Genomic DNA, 19,107 nt, shown 5'->3' with positions numbered 1-19,107 from the left:
GGACCCTTAGAGCCTCCCTTAAGCAAGGCAGTAAATTCAGATATCTGGTCAGCCAAACTGGTACGTGCTGGCTCGTTTTGGATAAGCCCCAGTACAGTAAGGTATAGTGAAATCAAATCAGAATGATTCAAGCACAGGGAACCTAGCCCCAAATAAGAGCACATAGACTGAGGAAGAGATGGTTGCAATCACTAAATTAGCTTCAGAACCAATTTTGTCATATTAGCTTTATACATAGTATCTAACAACCTAACTATTCCAAGATACCTTACTTCTGACTTTCACCGTAAGAGACAAGATTATAGCAGTAGCTTTTGTTGCTCTTGCTACCATCACCTGCTCCCTAAGCTCAAAGGAGCACCCTAGGTTCACCCAAAGCCTTTTGATTAACCTCTGTGGTCTTTTAAGATGCACCTCCAGTTACCCAATTAGTACCTTGTTAACCAACACCGGCAGTGTATTTACTCCTTGCCCTTGCACTACTTTTAACCCTCAATGTGCAGTGATACGTACAGCCTTCTAGGCAGCTCTGTGCATAGGGTTTGACGAGAAAAACTTATTTGTGCAAGAACAGTAGTTTTCAGGGCTGGTCAGCACTGATACTTTTTGCTTCTCTGCTCGCATTGTCAAGGGGAGGACTTGAGTCTTTGGAAAACAAGAGTGGGCAGAATCAGAAAAGGGAGATGCTTATCTCTGTGGGACTGTTGAGTTTTATGAGAAATGACCACACGCAGTGCCTTGCATAATTGCACTCAACAGTATTTAATAGTAGTCAGGGACTGCTGAGAAGACTAACGTTGAGCACCAATTTTCCCGACGTTTGCCATAGGTGTAAGCTGTAACCGTAAGGTTCTGATTCTCTACCTCACCATTCAGTGCCTGTTTCACCATCAAAACCATAGTTTCCTACAGCAAGGAAGCTCCTTGTTAGTGTTTGTACTTGGAAATTGCAAACAGATTGGAAGCGGGGAAGGCTGCTGAAGTGTTTTGAATACTTCATCAGCAATGAGTTCGGTCCTCCATCTCTGGGCACATCCTCAGGCACACTGTGCCTCTGCATGCACGTGAAAGGCTGATGGGAGCTCCACGTGCCTCAAGGCAGGCAGATTTGGCCATTCTGACCGTTTTGTCAGCCATCAGCCACCACGGGCTCCAAGAGCCTTCACCTATCAGCGGCCTCAGGGAAAATCCTATTACCAGGAGCTGCTACCTCTCGAGTGGACGTCATTAGCCATCGCAAAAAGAGAGTTTATTCAACTACAGTCCTGTTTGGGATAAAGAAACAACAGTGTCCAAACAGCGTATTGCATAAGAGTGTGTACTGAGTGACTGAGATTATATGAGTGACTCCAACCATCCCACTGGCAGAGACAAGGGTGTTGAATGCTAGGGGATAAATGTTCTTATTGCAAAAGAGAGTCATCTTCACTCATGATTTTCTTCACCATAGCGGCAGAATTTCCTCGACTGAGTAAGCATTATTCAATAAGGTAAGGGTGACAGGTCTAGGGCAGAGGTTTGAAACAATAATTACAGTTTGTTCTTCTGTAGTACCTTTCATCTGTGGAATTCACAACAATGCAATAATCCTCCTAACAGCTTACGTAGGTGTAAAAAAAAAAAATATTATGAGCTCTGTTTTTCAGCTGGGGAAGCTGAGAGAGAATATGATGATGCAGGGGATCATTAGCAGAGCAAGAACTTGGATGCAGCTCTTCTGACTCATTTTTTGTAGTTCTGAGAGCCTGGCCACGCCAACTGGTGAGGCCACCCTCGCTACTCACTGCCGGGAAAGGTGTCAGTGTGTCAGTGTCTACAGGACTTTTGTCCTTTTAGTGTTCACTCTTCATCAGGAGAGGGGTATGCAGAGACTCCAAACAGAGAACCCGTGAGCCAGTACGTCTACAAGCCCCAAAAAGCACAGCACTATGATAACTGATCAGAGGACAGGAAGGAATTGAGCAGCCCAAGACCCAACGGATCTTTTAAGTGTTCATCTGCAAATATAAGCTTTGATTATGATCTAAATGCTGTTCTGGAGACAGCCAATATCCAATAGAGGGTCTGAAGTGGATTTTAATAGTGTCCTTCCAGACTGGCAGTTCTCAGAACAAAGAAACAAAGATGAACAGCTTCCTCTGCAGAGGAGAGGAAAGGCATGAAAAGCCCACATAATGCTCTGATCTCCGTGTCTTTTATCAGGATGTAGCAAGAAGCACTACTTGGAGGAGCTGGATGCTGGGACACAGTGAGCCGAGACACTTTTATTTTTATGGAAGGAAGCAGAGCAAAGATCTAAACTGTTGTGGAAGGAAAAAAAAAGGGACACGACCAAAGGAATTTGAGAGGTGAAGAGAAACTGCCCAGCTAATATGGCTATGTAGCTTCTGCCACAGTAAATATTTTTATTTGGAAATTAGCTTAATCTAAATGGTTTTGTTACACATTCAGTGTGATGTAGAGACCTAGCACCTGCTGTTAACACAGTGGTTTGCACAGGAAAGCAAGCTTGTGAATAGTGTGTGCTACTGAGTTGGCAGTTTAAGTTAACAGATCCCAGAACACGCTAGATTTCAGCTGGCTAAAGCCCTAACGTATTTCTGTGTATTTTCTTACTTTTCATTCTGCCCTCTTACAGACCGGAAAAACAGTAAAGAGAAGCTCTAACACAACAGTAACACTTTCAAACATCTCAATTTCTAAATGACAAAGATATTTACATTTTATGTAAGTTACTCCAGGGATGTGAGCTAGTTGTATTGAACCATCCAGTCACTGGAGTTGCAACCATTTGCACCAGCCAAGAACAACGTTCCTGATTCACAGAAGTGCTGAGAACCTGCTGCTCCAGTTGAAGAGGCTGGGAGAGAGAGGCTGTCATCACGTCTGGCAATCAGACCGTGTGTGATTCGGTCTGGGGCCCTCAAATCAGCAGCCCTTACGCATCAACTTGGCTGTGACTTGCACTGGGGGGAATCTGCATTGAACGATATTGCAGGATTCTAGTCCTGCATGAAGTCCATGTTTCTCCTACCAAAACATGGACTGCTTCTTCGCAGGTCTTCCCTGACATGGAATTCTATACATGCAGTGTTCAATAATCTTACTTTGAAAGAAGTTCTTCGACATCCATTGGGCCCTTGTGCCCAGGCTAAGTATACACATCCCTCCCAGGGCACAATGAATCAAATCCTCGCTGCTTTCCACTGGGGTAAGTTTTCCTAGTTTTAAATGAACAAATGTTGGCAGTAATGCAAGTAAGGTTCATACTGTAGTGGGGGAGGTAGAAATATCAGCCTGGAAAAGGTTCAGTGTTTGTTTTTAAATCCCAGAAGAAACATATGAATGTGATGTATCTGGGATTTAGGAAAAAAACAGAGCAGCATATTAGCAACCGCACAGAAACAGCTATATGTCAGGCATCAGCTGCTCTTTAAGAGCCTAAAAGAAGCAGCAGGTCTCTCATGAGTCCTTGCTCCCTATGTTTCCTGAACAGTGTGAAACATGCAGTACGTCTGTTCTGTGCTCCCTCTGTTTGCTGTCTGAGCGGCCCAAGTAAATAGAAGTCCTAACAGAGACTGCTAATTGTGCCAAAACATAAACATAGACTTACATAGCTCGTAAGCTTATTGCCTTATTACTCACCATTGCAAACGTAAGCATGTGCTTGGTTGCAGCCGTCAAGTCTAAAGAGCAGATCCAGCATGTGCTGAAGTTAGTGGGAGCTTTTCCACAAACATTAATGTCCTTTGGATGAAATCTGCAGGATTGGATCAGTTCTCGTCTCGGTGGAACCTGTGACAAAATTGCATATGTTAGTCTTAGCAGGATCCATGGCCTCAGATCTGTTCCTAACACACTTAAAGCCATCCAGAGGAATCACAGCCTCACTGAAAGCAGTCATTTCCCTACCATCTGAGCCACTCATGGAAATTTCTTCTTTTTCATCATTATGGGAAGCTTCTCCCCCCTGAAAAAAACAAACAAACAAACAAAAAAAAACACCCCACAGACAGGTGTCTTTTCCAGTGTACTTGGCAGGTCACCAAGTTCAGGCTATTGGGAACCAAATGGAATGAAAGACTTTGTGAGAGAGAAGCCTGCCAAGGCCCAGTCTTTTACAGAGAGGGAATTTGGACAGAGATCACATCCTGCTGATCCCAGCTGTGGCAGCAAGGCCCGCGGAGCAAGAAGGACCCTCACGGCTGACTCATAACCAACAAGCTAAGTTTCATGGGTTGTCCATGCAAATCCCCTGGTGCTCACATTATGCAGTCCCGAAGAAATGCCTGTGCGTGTTGGGCTGCCTTTTTCTGTCAAAAAAAACAATCTAGCATGTGACCAAATACTTTGCCAAATTGGGTTTATAAAACTTCAAATTTGTTAAAATAAAAGTCCAGGACACTCAGAGGCTTAGGAGTTGTTTAGGATTATGATTAGTATTTGTAATTGAGGCTACAATTTTCAGGTTCCAGAGAGGTATTACTCAGTATAGAAAATATCAGGCAAAAACCTTCCAAACCAGGCAGTGAGAGGCACGATGCAGACCAACCCTCATCTCCAGCATGGAAGAAACAAAACCCCCCTGTGCAAGCTGGATAAACACATAGCGTTACCCTGCCGATCTGATCTGTAGTCCCTTTATTTTTTACAAAGAACGAATACTTTACGCCAAATCTATCTGGAAGAATTGGTGACAGGAACTTAACTGGGTTTGTTTCCTATAATGTTGTGGGGACCAGGCAGCCCTGTCAGTTCCGTGTCTGCGTTTCCCCCGGCGTTTGGAGGGCAGGGATCAATCCCCAGCCTCCGGCTGCGGGTTTCCAGGCCGGGGGAAGGAGCTGGGCCTTGGCTTTGCTGCACCACAGCTTTTTTTCGTGTTTTTTTTTTTTTTGTTTTCCTTTCCTAGCTGCCACTCGGATTTTTTGGAGCCCGAGGACCTTCCTGGGCCAGTCAGTGACACGTGTCTCTTTCTTTTCTTTTTTTTTTTTGTTTTTGGCCAAAACCGGGCTGTGCAGCCCCAGCTGCGGCTGAGGGAACGAAATAAAACCACTGACAAGTGCCTGAGCGAGCTACTGGGCCTTAACGGGCTGAAATTAGGTGCTTTTCGAAACCAGGGGCATCGCACACCGCTCCCAGCCCCATCCTCGCTGAGGTGAGCACTGAATTCCTCCCACACCGCCCCCCAACAACCCCGGGAGGGCGGCGCCTGCCCCTTTAAGGCGCTCCCCGCCCCTTTTTGGCCCTCGGGCCCCTCCGTAGCGCTCCCGGGAGAGAGCGGCATTGTGCAGCCTTTGGCCCGCACCGCGCATGCGCCCTCCCGCCTTCCCCCGCCTGGCGGCCCCGGAGCCGCCGCCGCTGCCGCCGCCGCCGCCGCATCCCCCCCCCCTCCCCTCCCTCCCTCCTCCCCTTCCCACCCCCCCTCCCTCCGCGGCCGCGCCCCCGCCTCTGCGCCCAGGAGGAGGAGGAGGAGGCGGCGGCGGCCCCCGGCCCCCAGCCCCCGGCTCCTTCCCCAGCCCCCGGTAAGTCACCGCGGGGCTGGGGGGGGGGGGGGCGCCCGGTTCCCGGCTCCCCGCTCCCCTCAGCGCCCGGCCGGGCCCCCCTCAGGCAGCGCGCGCGCGGCGCCCCCTCCCTCCCTCCCTCCCCCCCCTCTTCCCGCCGCCTTCTCCACACGGCGCGGGGCGCGCGACCCCTCCCCGGCCGCGGCGCGCGCTGGGGGCGGTGCGCGCGCGTGCATGCGGGGGGGCGCCGCAGCCGTGCATGCTTGCAGGCGCGCGTGTGCTTGCATGCGCGTGTGCTTGCAGCTGTGCGCGCTTGCATGTGCGCGCGGTTGCAGCGCTGTGTGCTTGCATGTGGGCGTGTGCTCGTAGCCGCGCGTGTGCATGCAGCACTGCATGGTTGTGTCTGTGCTTGTAGCTGTGAGTGCTTGCATGGGGGTGTGTGCTCGCAGTAGTGCGTGCCTGCATGTGTGTGCTTGCAGATGTCCATGTGCTTTTAGCTGTGTGTGCATGCATGTGCATGCAGCCGTGCATGTGTGTGCATGCATGTGCATGCAGCCGTGCATGTGTGCATGCATGTGCATGCAGCCGTGCATGTGTGTGCATGCATGTGCATGCAGCCGTGCACGCTTATATGGATGCATGTGCTTGGAGACATACAGTGTTTCTGTGCATGTGCTTCCAGCCATGCATGCTTACGTGTGTACGTGTACTTGGGGCCATACTATGCTTGTTTGCATGTGTTTGCAGCTACGCATGCTTTGCAGCTGCGTCTGCTTACATGTGTACATGTACTTGGAGCCATACCATGCTCTTGCACGTGTGCTTGCAGCCATACGTGCTTGTATGTGTGTGCATGCCTGCATGTGTGCACACGCTTCCATTTGCATGCCTCTGTGTGTGCACACCTGCGTGGCTGTGTGTTCATGCACTTTTGCATGCCTCTGGATGGCTCCTCCTGCCCCCCCCCCCCCCCAAAAGTTTGGGCTCTCCCACAGAACTTCCCCTGGGCATGATGGGGAGCGGCGAGGCGAGGGCAGGTGGGTGGGGAAGGGGGGCTTGTTGCCCGCTGCTGATCACCCTGCTGCAAGCCCTCGCCGGCGCTGCCGAGGTGCTGCGTTTAGTGCAAGATGCTGTGGCGCAGGGAGAAGCCCTCCCTGGGACGGAGCTGAGTGCTGGCAGCAGGATGCGTGCTCGCTCAAGTCCCCGGATTAGTTCCAGATGAAAAGAATGTGATCTGCATTAGAAAACTTAAATCACGGGTAGCAACAATGAGAAGTCTATCCACGCTGCGGAGAGCGCTTATTAAAGCAGGCAGGCAACTGGTAGCACTTTGCCCTGTTCCCTCCCATCCCATCCCAAGAACGAGTTGCTTAAAATACCAGTAGTTGCTGGAAGAGCAAATGATTTGGCTCTCAAATCCGCTGCCACCAGCAAAAAGAATGGTAGTTGTGGTGGGACGTTGCAAATGTAGTTTAAAGACAAATCCTTACGGTGTGAGCTGGAGGTTCCTCTGGTACAAGGCTAAAATGTAGCTGGAGATTGTTCCCTCGGCAGCATCGGCCCCGACTACAGAGCACTGGCGCTGCGCTTTATCAGGTTCTGTTACAGAAAGCGAGTCTGCCGAGGCTAACGCAAGGCTGGCTTTCAGTCAGGTGAAACGCTCAGACAGAGAAAGGTATGATGCGATGCTCAGGCCATTTAGGGGAGAAATATGAGACTGAAATACTTGAATTAGGAGATGAAAGGATCCTGGTAGGATTTTAGGTTTTGGAAATGCCTTTTCTATAAACCATTGTATTTGCTGTGCTATGCAAGTACTTCTTACAAGTATTTTGGGGAATATGATGTGAAACATCCCACTGCACCTAAATGCTATTCTGCTTTATTTCTAACGATTTCTGCTTGGAACAGAGCAGAGTGAAAAATGCTGTCCAAGAAGTAATAAAAGGCCACGAGTTGGACTCTTGGTCTTGCACGTTAATAGACCTGAAGGCAGAAAATACTGCTGTGTTGCTGAAAAGACGTACATATCTATACGACAGATTACAGATAAGTTTTTCATGCTGTTTTCTGGAGATCTGCAGTTAGGCTGACCTCATTCTTTTAGCTGCTGACGATCTTTCTTTGACAGCTATTGAGAATATTTTGTTTTTCTTCCAGGTTTTCATTACCGGTGCGGTTCTGCCCTCTGTGGCAAGGGCTGCCTTTTGAAGCAGCACATTCATTCTCCCCTTCAAGCACCATAAGTCTCGTTTGCCAGCTTCAGAACCATGGCAACAGAAGAAAAGAAGCCAGATGCAGAATCCACCAAAACACAATCTACTCCTTCCTCCTCAACCAATCAGAGCAAGGTGTGTGTGGGGCCGAACAATGTCTGTGTAAATGCACATGGCAACTACCTGCGCGTTCGCCAGGCAAACCAGAATTAGAGGATTGAATCAAATGTAGATTAAGAACTTCTCAAGACGTCTGCTTCTGCTGTTGTCTGGAGATGAAAACGTGCTGAGGATCTTATGGGTAAAGCAGGTGGATAAAAACAGCCTCTTCTGTAGCCGTAGGTTTTGTTGGTTTAAGTTCTTGCTAAGGAAATATTTCTCGTCGCTTTGAGCATTAAAAGCTCAGGTGGTTTGTATTTTTGGAAGGCCTAGAGATGACTGTAGAGCTGGTGAGCGTGTGGTCTTAGTTGCAAAACGGGAAAGCAGTCATTAGTCAGATTCTCTGAAGCCTTGCAGATGCTGAAAGAAGATGCTGCTGTCTAACCATGAAGCCTTCACAAATGGTGAAATAGTGGAAAAAACTGGGATTTTGGGGGTCTGGAGGAGTTGGCCTGTGGTTTGATTTTCAACAAAGAACAGAACTACAAATGTTTAATAGTACTACACAGATCGGTACCAAGAGTTTTATTTTAATCTGCCAAGCACTTTATGCTTGGACCGTTCTTCTCATCTGTTTGTTCCTGGCTTGGGTGGAATTCTTATCAAGGATGAGTTGGTGGTGCACATGGGCAGTAAGGCACCGCAGACTCCTGACAGCATGGTTTTTTTTGAATTTGGAGAGGGGAAAAAAATGTAAACAGTAGAATGTATGTTATGGTGAATACTCATGCAGTCCATTACTTTGTGCTGTGAAACTCTACTGGGAGTTGATTAAGCTCATTCATACGTATTTTTCTTTCAGCCCGCGCCAGTAAAACCAAATTATGCTCTAAAGTTCACATTAGCAGGACACACAAAGGCAGTCTCGTCGGTGAAGTTTAGTCCTAACGGAGAGTGGCTAGCCAGTTCCTGTAAGTACTGCCTTCTTATTACCTTGTTGAAAATGTGCATGTTTGGGCCTTGGAGAACTACCTGTCTTTACCGTTACCCTCATCAAATGGAAGGGGGATGTAGTGTCATTGTCCTTCCTAAAAGGAGCAATCCCAAAGCTGGCAGCCTTTGGGATGATTTGCTTCTCAGCTTTTAAGTTCTGTTACTTTGGACGTTGGATCTCGTAGGTGTTGCCAGATCAGAGTCCTCTCCTGTTCAGCTTTCTCTTCTGAGCAAGTGGGCAAAAGCAAGCACAGGATTTTTTCCCCTGTGCATTTCTGTATCGCTCAAGTTCGAGCTTAAGCCTTTGAACTGAGCTGTGTGTGCAGTACCTGCAGGCAAGAGCTTAGCTCTGGGAGCTGAGGAAGATAGCTTTGCACTACCAGACTGGATTGTAGTGTGGTATGAAGGACTGGCCACGTGTTGCTGTCCGCTGTGCCTGTGGTGTTCAGTGAGTCAGAGCCTTTGATTATCCCTGTGAAATGTGCAGAAGATGTTATTATATATAGTGTTTCACTACTTGCTCTCTTAGGTGGTAGATCAAGTTCTCTCCCTGACTGCTTTGGTATTTCTTTTAATTTTTTTGGTGGTTAATGTTGCTTGACAGCTTTTCCTTTGAAAATGTGTTTACATAAACCCTCGGTGAGGATCCATATATATGGAAAGGGCAATTAAAAAGAACAATGTTGATTCCGACGCTGAGGGCCAGTCAAACAACTTCCAGACATGGGAATGACTTAGGTCTTTGGCTTAACTGCAGATTGCCTTTATAAGGCCAGCACACCGTGTATAAATCCTTTTTGTGTTCAAGTATCCTTATGAAAGACCCTTTCCCCCACCCCAAGGTTTTCCAACCTCTTCCTCTGGCAAATATCAACCTCTTTCTCTGGCCTGTTCTGCGAGTTAAAACGGATAATATGTTTGGGTTTTTGCAGACATTAATTCAGTCCAGGTAGTGATGTCACTTTTGTTCTTTCTGGGCAAAAGCGTTTCAGCATTCCTCGTGGAACAGGACTACTCTTACCACTGGCAATCTGAAACAAAAGTAGAAACCCAAGTTGTCATCAGAGAGACTGAAGTAGCTGGAGACTCTGCGCATTCCAGGCAGTTTATGTAATCTCAGCTGCTGCAGCGTGGCGCGTACGAAACCGTTCTTCACCAGTTACATACTACCTCATCCACTACGCCTGCCTGGGGAGGGAAAACTACTCACTGTTTGCAGAGACGTAGTTAATTTCTCGCCATCTAGAAAGGACAGATGTATCTGTCGGTGCTGTTAGTCTCTTAACTGGTACGTTCTTTTCCAGCTGCTGACAAGCTCATTAAAATTTGGGGAGCGTATGACGGCAAGTTTGAAAAAACAATATCTGGTCATAAACTGGTGAGTATGAGGAGATCACTGTGCGCTTGAGTATGAATTTACTTGTAAGGAATTTCCTTTGCTTTGTTTTTCACGTCCAGACTTTTCCATTCGTGATTAGTTTGACTTGTGTAGAGGGCTTGTTCTTTAGCCTCGTTTTGTACGTCTTTGTTTATACAGTCCTGTGCAATATCCTGGGACTGGAATTGCTGAGGTGATACCAGGTCAAGCTGGAAATAAAAGTGCAGACTGATAATGAGGAACCTGCACGCACACTGCCTAGCCATTTTGTTGAGTCCCTCCATTTTGGGAACACTGACCTCCTACAAGGGGCAACGTATTCTTGGGTGAAAATCCCTATAAACTGTAACACTCTGTCCTGTTCCTTCTTTCCTTTGTATCTGGAGCAGAATGGCTTGCCTTTTAAGGAGATTGAATTTTCTTGTGGCTTTGCCTACATAAACACAACACTTACTCATTCTCCAAAGTTCTAAGAAAACACAAATTCCCAAACCCTCCGGTTTTGTTTCCCAAAGTTTCTTATGTGCTGAAGTTTCAGAAGCAAAGATGAAGATTCACCAAAAGAAAAGCCAGTAGAATCTTGTTGTTCTCCAGCCCTTAGGGACTCAGACCAGAAAGAGCAAGCCATTTGTCATCGTGAGAAACCACTTACTCAGATGAGTTTGTGTTGCATACTGTTTATGAATTCCAAGAAAGGGTGTTGGTGGCCACAGTAAGTGCTATGTGAACAAGCCATTGATGTTTTTGGAGCGTATGGCTCAGCCTAAAATGAGCAAGTGTCAAAGGAGCCGTACCCCAGTCAGATCAATGAATTCCCAGCTGCCAGTGCTGACTTTTCTTTCAAGCTTCAGCTGTGAATATAATATGCAGCCTGGGTTTTCCATTTGCATGTGTCAGTGAGCAAACAGAGCTCAGAGGATTGTTTTCCTTTGTTTTAGGGTATCTCTGATGTTGCTTGGTCATCAGATTCCAACCTTCTTGTCTCTGCCTCTGATGATAAAACTCTCAAAATATGGGATGTAAGCTCGGTAAGGACAAACTACTATTTACCTACCTTCGCCCCAGCATTGCCATCGTAAATCAAGCTCTTCTGGGAGATGAGCTTGATGTGCTATGATGAGAGAAGGTAGAGTTTTAAGCACTGGTCCTCTTTAGGTAATAGCTCCTACTTTCCTGCTTAAAACGAGCAGCTGGCTGAATGGGCTGTGAGGATGAGTGAGTTACGCTGCATGCTTTTGGAAAGAAGGGGATGCTCACGGGTACCATGAGGAGTCTGGTTTTCTTCTGAGAGTGCTAAAGTCTTACAGTGGCAGTGCAGTTGCAGGCTTCGTTTCTGAAAGCAGCCTCTCAGATTGAACTATTCTGTAACTTCTCATCATAGGCTCACTTCTCTTTGCTTCTTTCCCCCTTTCTTTTCTGCAGTTATGTTGAAAACTGGGTAAATTGGTTTAATTTTGATTAGATATGTTAAACTGCTTGGTTTTCTCTCATTGCCCAGAGGGATTGAAATTTGGCTGCGTTCACTGAAAAAAGTCTTTCTTTTCTATTGTTTTCTTGTAGCTGGTCCTCTGCCCATCTAAGTCTGGGGTTAGAGATGGTTTCTTTGTGCTGCATGGTTATTAACCTTCATGCAGCTTATCTGAATGCATGTATGGCTGTAGAGGATGCTATATATTTAATTCTGCTAAATATTATTTCAGGGTAAGTGCTTAAAGACGCTGAAGGGGCACAGTAACTACGTTTTCTGCTGCAACTTCAACCCTCAGTCAAACCTCATCGTTTCTGGATCAGTAAGTGATTTTTTTTTTCCTTAGTGCACAGCAATTGCTGCACACCCCTTGTTTCAATTTTGTCTTCCCCCACAAACGCAACTTGTAATTGGGTGAGCTGTGCAGTGTTATTGCTGTCCTTACTTCGGGACACAGTCTAGCCTTCAGCCCATTCTCAATATGCAGATTTCCTTGCATGTGGAGTAAGAGTTGAAGGGAACTGTGCTCCCTGTCTGTTATTGCTACCCTGTGTAGTGCTTGTGCCCTGGCCTTTCTAATGAGGCTGCAGTGCAACTGGAGGACGATGTGTGTCTAGACTTGCATCAAGTTATAACATCTTGTATGCCACAAATAGGTGTATCATTAAACCACCTTGTGCATTTCTTCAATCTTCAGTTTGATGAAAGCGTGAGGATATGGGATGTGAAAACAGGGAAGTGCCTCAAGACATTGCCTGCTCATTCTGACCCAGTTTCAGCTGTAAGTCCTTTCTGATAAACACGCTAATGTGCTTTGTTCAGGGCAGCTCCTCTCCTACCTCTGGTGGAAGAGTGGGATTGTGCTCTCATTCTTATTATGAACCCTTATACAGCGTCGTGGATGGGCTGCAGTTGGTTTGCAGATGGTCGTTGCTCAAGGAGAACAAAATGAAGAGTGTTACGTGTGAGGCTTACATGGTTTTCTGTCTTGGGTGCTAATGTGGGGAGCAGTGAATAGTGGTGTGCAGTGAATAGTGGTGTGCCGATACGCCCGAGTCTGGCAGTCTGATGCAGGGGTACAGACTGCTTGTCACTTGAGGGTCGGAGAACAGCCTGGAACCGCTGTGTGTCTGCTTGCTTCTTCCAAGCTAGTGCTATTGTCCAGACCAGGGTAGTTCCGTAGTACACTCCATTTCCAATCTTGGTAATTTAAATAGTTTAAAGTAACTTGGGATACAGCAGTATCTAATAAAATGAAGGAAAAAACAGAAGGTGTTTAACTCTTAATGTTGTTGAAGTGAAGGAAACACTAAAAGAATTTTGAGCCTCAGATGTGTTAAAACATGGCTGTTGGAATGCGATTGGTACAATTGTTCTGCCTTGCCTGGATTTCACACTTGAAAATGTACGTTAACAATAATTATTCTTTTAAATAGTATTTTGAGATAGAGCTGAAGGGAATAAATTGACCTCAAAACATACTTGGTTACATAAGAGGTTAAGGTCCGTGTCCTTAAAATTTTGAGGTGCCACCCCAGGTTAGACACTACTATAATTTGAGCAGCTAATGCTGTGTTCATGTTAAGGTGCTGCTCTTAGCTTCTGAGGAAACGTATATTCCAGTTCCTGATGCTTGAATAAACAGCTGTGGTTAACTCCCATTTCCATTTATGCCAGGCAGACTGGGGGGTGGTGGGGATCTCGTTTTGATTGTGTTACCCATCTAAATTCATACCTGTTGCTTCGATATCATGTTGACTCTTTGCTTCCATTCATACGACTTACACTGTTAGTGTTGGAAGATGAATACTTTTAGTGAGGCTTAAAACATTGATTTTTACAAATGTAAGTAAAGTTTTTTTCCCCCTTCTATAATATTACAGGTGCATTTTAATCGTGATGGATCCCTGATAGTGTCAAGTAGCTATGACGGACTCTGGTAAGTAGGTTTTTCTTGTCTGCTGCAGGCTTTAAAACTGTTGCATATTTAAAAAAAAAAAAAAAAAAAAAAAGAAAGATTAAATCTTATATTGGTAGTAACGAGTCTTGTGTTTTTATAGTCGAATCTGGGATACGGCATCAGGACAGTGCTTGAAAACACTGATTGGTAAGTAGAAGGCTTCTTGTTTGTGCTCCATTAGCTGTTTAGCTGCAATACAGCTATTCTGCATCACTGCTGTGAACAGTGACTTCCTTAACCTCTATTTTTCAGGCTTCCTACCATTCCATTAGTACACTGTTGTCCTCCTAGCTATTACAATAAGAGGAACTATCACATCTATGGAAACTTGCTTAAGCTTGGAGTGTTACATAGTATAGCTGCAGGATAAATGAGTTTTTCAAAGTTTTCTACCATTCAGTTGGTTGCTGTGCAGCAGTTCAAAACTAACGAAGTTGTTCATGCTGTTGGATGTGATGGAAACAGTCTGTGACTGCACGAGCTGCCTGCTTTTATTGGTGGTGGTTGTCAGCGTGAGGCATCTTGTGAACAAAGATAATAAAGGAAAGCTACCTGTTGGGCATATGTTCCCTGGTCTTTCATATTCTTATAAAGCATTATATAGACAAGTTACATGGCACTGCAAATTAGCAACATATGCTCTTAATGTAATGGTTTTTAAAAGGTATAGATATACTTCTGCTCTGTAAGTGCTGATGCAAAGAAGGAAAATTTAGTTACAAAGGGTTATTTAAAATGTTTGTGAGCAAAATATCATTTTCTTGAAATACTGAAAACAATCACTTTCTTATATCTGTATTTCTTGAAGTACCAAGGGATAACAAAACTGAAAGCTTGTTTCAGTGAGACAGCTAACAACAGATTATTGTCAAAAGAAATTCTCTGCCAATGAAGCAATGCAACTGTGCGCTGGTTAATAATCACTTTTATTTTCACTGTAGATGATGATAACCCTCCAGTGTCTTTTGTGAAATTCTCCCCAAATGGCAAATACATACTAGCTGCAACTTTGGACAAGTAGGTATTTAAAAAAAATCCACAAGCTTTGAAGTGTTCATGAATATCAGATAAAACTTTATTTTGCTGCTGTTTAGCTGTCACAGTAATGACTTTACACAACTTCATACATACTATAAAACTTAGAAAATCTGTGAGGTGTTGTACGTTGCTGATGTCACAGGCAGAGGTTCTGTTTTTAAAGCCTTGGCACTGCTTAGTGACTGCAAGACCTGTCCATTCCTTCTAGTGTACCTTTTGAAACCTCAGCATTCTCTCGCACTAATCATATGATTCTCTTGTAACATCAAGAGAGAAAATCTAGCCTATAAAAGAGTGCAATATAAAAACAACTTTTTGTGTAAGGCATAAGAGCAGTGCAGGTGTGCTTATTGTATTAATGATTCACCTGGAGAACTTCTGTGCAGCGTCTGAGAAGGGATTAGTCGGTCTGTCATCTCCATTCACAGACAGTAATGGTGCTGTTGCTTTCATGAGACCTACCCTTCCTGTGTTGGGTGGCTGGTAGTTGTCTGTCTGAGCATCTGTGCATAGAATTTCACGACTGTAGCCTGTCTTTTTCAGCTAGTCAATGAAAAGCCAGGCTAAAATGCCCCATTTAAGCTCTGCTATGGAGAAACTTTCTGCTACTAGGAAATTGGTGAAAAAACTGCAAGAACTAATCTTTGTTTTTTTGTGTTTTGTAGCACTCTTAAACTTTGGGACTACAGCAAAGGAAAGGTAAGAACAGTCCTGTCTTGCTATGTAGACTTATCTAAATTTATTGGAGAATCTGGATTTCATTTGCTTTTTAACCTCTCTTAACATTTTAGGAATATTATAGAAAAAAGTGTTAGTAACCCTTTATCAAGGAAGACTAAAGATGCCTTTGAAAAAAAATTGTTTATGCTCCTGTATAGGCCCAAGACACTGAATACAGTTTTATTTATATATATATATATATATATATATATAAAATTTTTTTTTTCTCTTTTAAACATTAAATTGTTGTTGCTTTTCTTGGTGGGAAGTGACATTTATTTATTTTTCCTCCTATCCTCAAAATTAGTGTTCTAGGACAGCAATGCCCTATGCATCCTCTAGATAAGTGAGTTGGCAGAGAGGGAAACCCAGGCAGATATATTTATAGCCTGATCTGACAAGAGAGTTTGTCCTTGGCTGTGAGAAAGCTACTTCCCAACAATGCTTACGCCTTGTGGCTCTTCACTTTCAGTGCCTGAAGACGTACACAGGACACAAAAATGAAAAGTACTGCATATTTGCAAATTTCTCCGTTACCGGCGGAAAGGTTAGTGTTTATCTGGACTTTTTTTTAACTGATGTGCAGTTTTTACTGGTTTTCTCCATGGGCATGCAAGCATGATGCAAGCGTCTTCATTCTGTAATTTGATTCCAAAACATCTCTATCATCTTGTTGACTGGTTTTTGTCTGGAAGAGGAGGAAAAATACTCAGTTCAGTAGAGGCCATGCCAATGAACTAGCAACGGTAAAATTTTGTAGAAGCGCAGCGGTAGTTTGGGGATGGAAACCTCCCTTAGCAGATCCTGGTTCATGGGTGCCGTAGGGCAGTGGGAGAAGGAGCTGTCCTGGGAAGCTCCATCTACCTCTGAGTGCCTGTGGTGTCTGTCCTTGGGTGGTCCTGCTGCCTCGTGGCCAGGCTCCCTCCGCTGCAGCAGCAGAGGACGTTCCCAAGTGGGGAGCAGCTGGGTGTGTATTGGTTAGCGGTACAGCAGGCAGCCGTCCGAGGATACGATGGTGTGCTCTGGTTGAGATGGCGGAGCACGTCAGCAGAGGTTAACTCCTAACACGGAAGGACTTCAGCATCTTTTGGTTGTTTAGTTTTCCTCCTCTGGCATACAGAAGGTGTAACAAAACTTTCTGCTGCCTGTATGCACTGAATAGAGGCTGAGACAGAACAAACCACATCAAATAGTCATGTAAGTTCCTTATAATATCATAATAAAGTGTTACTGAGTACTAGCTGTTAGATATAGATGACGACAAAGATTAAAATAACTTTCCTCTGCCCCTCCAGTGGATTGTGTCCGGTTCAGAAGACAACCTGGTTTATATTTGGAACCTTCAGACAAAAGAGATTGTACAGAAATTACAAGGGCACACAGGTAAGAAAGAGGATTTTGTTTTTATTGATAGAATATCCTTTATGTCAGGTTGTAATGAGGGCTTAGCTTTAGCGTTTTCTCACTGATGTTTAATTTTGGCTGTCAGACCCATAGATTCTCGACTAGCTGAAGCTTAATTGAGCCATCAGTGTTCACTCCTTTTCATGAAGGCTTTTTAACGGTCGTTGCAAATGTGTACTTTTTCACTGTAAAAATTTTGATATCAGCTTGGAAAGATGTCTTCTTGAGTTCAGAGCTGGTCAAGATATTTAGGCCACTCATAATAGTAATGAGTTTGAGTTGCTCTGAACACCTAAAGCTGTAACTCTTGGAAGGATAAGAACTAATACGGTCCTGCTGTTTGTGTGTTTGTACACCTACTTCTTGAAGGTGAGGTTTAGCATGTATTGAGAGGTCAGCTGATAGGTACTTCAGTCCGAATCCCAAAAGAGACCATTCCCACTGCGCTCACTAGGAGGAATTGTGCTGTGAAACATAAGCATGCTTATTCCTCTGCAGGACCGTGGATTTAGACTGTACCTCGGGGCAGTGGCAGCAAGCTTTTGTTTTTCAGATTAGGGCAAGACTCTGAAGACTAAGTGGTGTATCTAGCTGGCAATACCATACCTGCGAGGAAAGGTACTGAGCAGGGTTTTTATTAGCTGTGTCCTGATGTAATTACCAAGAGCTTTGCCATGAGGTAGGCAAGAACTAGAATCTAGAGATTCTTTCATTTTGTAGCCTGACAAATACTCCCTGACTACTGCTCTCAAGTTGAGCCTGCCTATGGGATGCTTTTTTGTTAGCAAATATTTCTTCTCCCATATACGGAGTGAATGTTGAATAACTTTTCTTAATTCTGTTACATGGAAACAGTAACTGGTCTACGCTGTTTTCAGATGTAGCAACAATACATGTTACTTTCCAGAAACGTGCTATGAGCCTGATTTCATTGCTCTAAATAATGATGTTTGTATTTCTTTCTTTTTGCATAGATGTTGTAATCTCAACAGCTTGTCACCCAACAGAAAACATCATTGCATCAGCAGCACTAGAAAACGACAAAACAATTAAACTGTGGAAGAGTGACTGTTAAACGTTCCAGTATCACTTTAGAGACTGTCAGGAAAAATTGTTTTTAAAAAAATATTAAAAAACCACATGAGAATAATAAATCCAGTTTGGCAGGAAACCTGAAGAATATTTGATAAAGTGGTTTCTGTTAGTCTTGGCCCAAAGAAAACGTCTTAGCTCTTTGCTAGAACCGGGCAACGTGGTGGAAAAAAAAAAGATGCAGTGTCTCCTTTTCTTGCCTAATCTTTTGGCAGACAAATGGATCACTCTGACATCGTTAGAAGTGTCAGCTTGTATTGGACACCCCAAAGATGCTTTACTTTCTGGTGGCATTACTTCCAGGCGCTGTTGCTGCTTAAGGAAGAGCTGCCAGTCTGCTTTCTAACAGTAAGTTAAGTCACGAGCCTAGAGATGCGTGGATTTTTTTTAAATGTCTGACTTTTTTTATTTTTTCAGAATGTAGATTCTAGTCTTGAAAGTTTCTGTATTGTTTTAACTAGGAGTACTGCATCTTTAAAGGTGCTTCATTTTAAACACTCAGCTCAAACTTTGTGACCAAATGAAACCATGCAGTTCCAGATTTCCCCCTCCCCTTCCTGCCCCACTGACTTTGACTGCTGTGGTGAAGATCTCCTCTTACCTTCTGTATAGTTGCTTACCTCTTGTTAAGTGTGTTTCATAGATGCTGTTCTAGAGCAGTTACAAATCTTCTGTTAATCATTAAAATTAATTCTGCTTGTAGCTATTCTGAGCATATTTTTTTTCTTCTTCTGGATAAAAGCGAGCTCACGGAACACTGTAAAGTTATTTCAATGTAAAAAGAAACCCAGACTTTTGTATTTTGAAAATCCATCGTATGAAGCTGTATTGATAATGGCATGACTCTGTATCTATTTCAGCATTGGTATTTCTTTCCCCTTTTGTCATACCCATGTGGTATTTACACATCCAAACAAATTCCATATGCCATAATAAAAAGGTGGGATTTTATGTGTATGCTTGTGGTAAGAGTGTACTAATGTGAAGTGTCTGTATCCAAAGCAGCCTCCCTTTAAAAACTGGTTTAAGAGGAAGTATTTCTGTAGAAGCCCCGCTGAGTGAGTAGGGGAGGAGAAAGGAGAAGAAACAGCCATGCTTACATCTATTCCGATGAAAGAGGAGCATTTGTTGAAAGAAAGTAAGAGGACTGAACTGAAGGTGTCCTCCCCTGAGGCAACATTAGTACAAACCCTCAGAGGGCCCTTTAGCTAAGGGGAAAGGAATTCTGCTGCCCTCTC

The 19,107-nt window shown here is 44.5% G+C and overlaps 1 protein-coding gene across 2 annotated transcripts; it reads left to right on the top strand.

The window, feature by feature from the left end:
* Positions 1-5,274: 5,274 nt before the first annotated feature.
* WDR5 (WD repeat domain 5) lies at positions 5,275-18,826 on the top strand. 2 transcript variants are annotated; one of them, XM_050714513.1, is made up of 14 exons: positions 5,275-5,522; positions 7,413-7,852; positions 8,679-8,787; positions 10,114-10,187; positions 11,126-11,215; positions 11,888-11,977; positions 12,353-12,436; positions 13,539-13,594; positions 13,716-13,762; positions 14,557-14,632; positions 15,319-15,352; positions 15,846-15,920; positions 16,669-16,756; positions 17,752-18,826. In XM_050714513.1, exons 2-14 carry the CDS (start codon positions 7,772-7,774, stop codon positions 17,850-17,852), a joined length of 1,005 nt encoding a protein of 334 aa, XP_050570470.1. In that variant the 5' UTR covers positions 5,275-5,522; positions 7,413-7,771; the 3' UTR covers positions 17,853-18,826. The 2 variants fall into 2 exon arrangements, with proteins under 2 accessions (XP_050570470.1, XP_035411091.1); XM_035555198.1 differs by having other exon boundaries at positions 5,311-5,522; positions 7,662-7,852.
* The last annotated feature ends 281 nt before the right edge of the window (positions 18,827-19,107 follow it).

This window comes from Cygnus atratus, chromosome 19 (assembly GCF_013377495.2).
Source record: "Cygnus atratus isolate AKBS03 ecotype Queensland, Australia chromosome 19, CAtr_DNAZoo_HiC_assembly, whole genome shotgun sequence".
In the NCBI taxonomy this organism is placed as follows: domain Eukaryota; kingdom Metazoa; phylum Chordata; class Aves; order Anseriformes; family Anatidae; genus Cygnus; species Cygnus atratus.
This window is presented reverse-complemented; position numbering and strand designations above follow the sequence as displayed.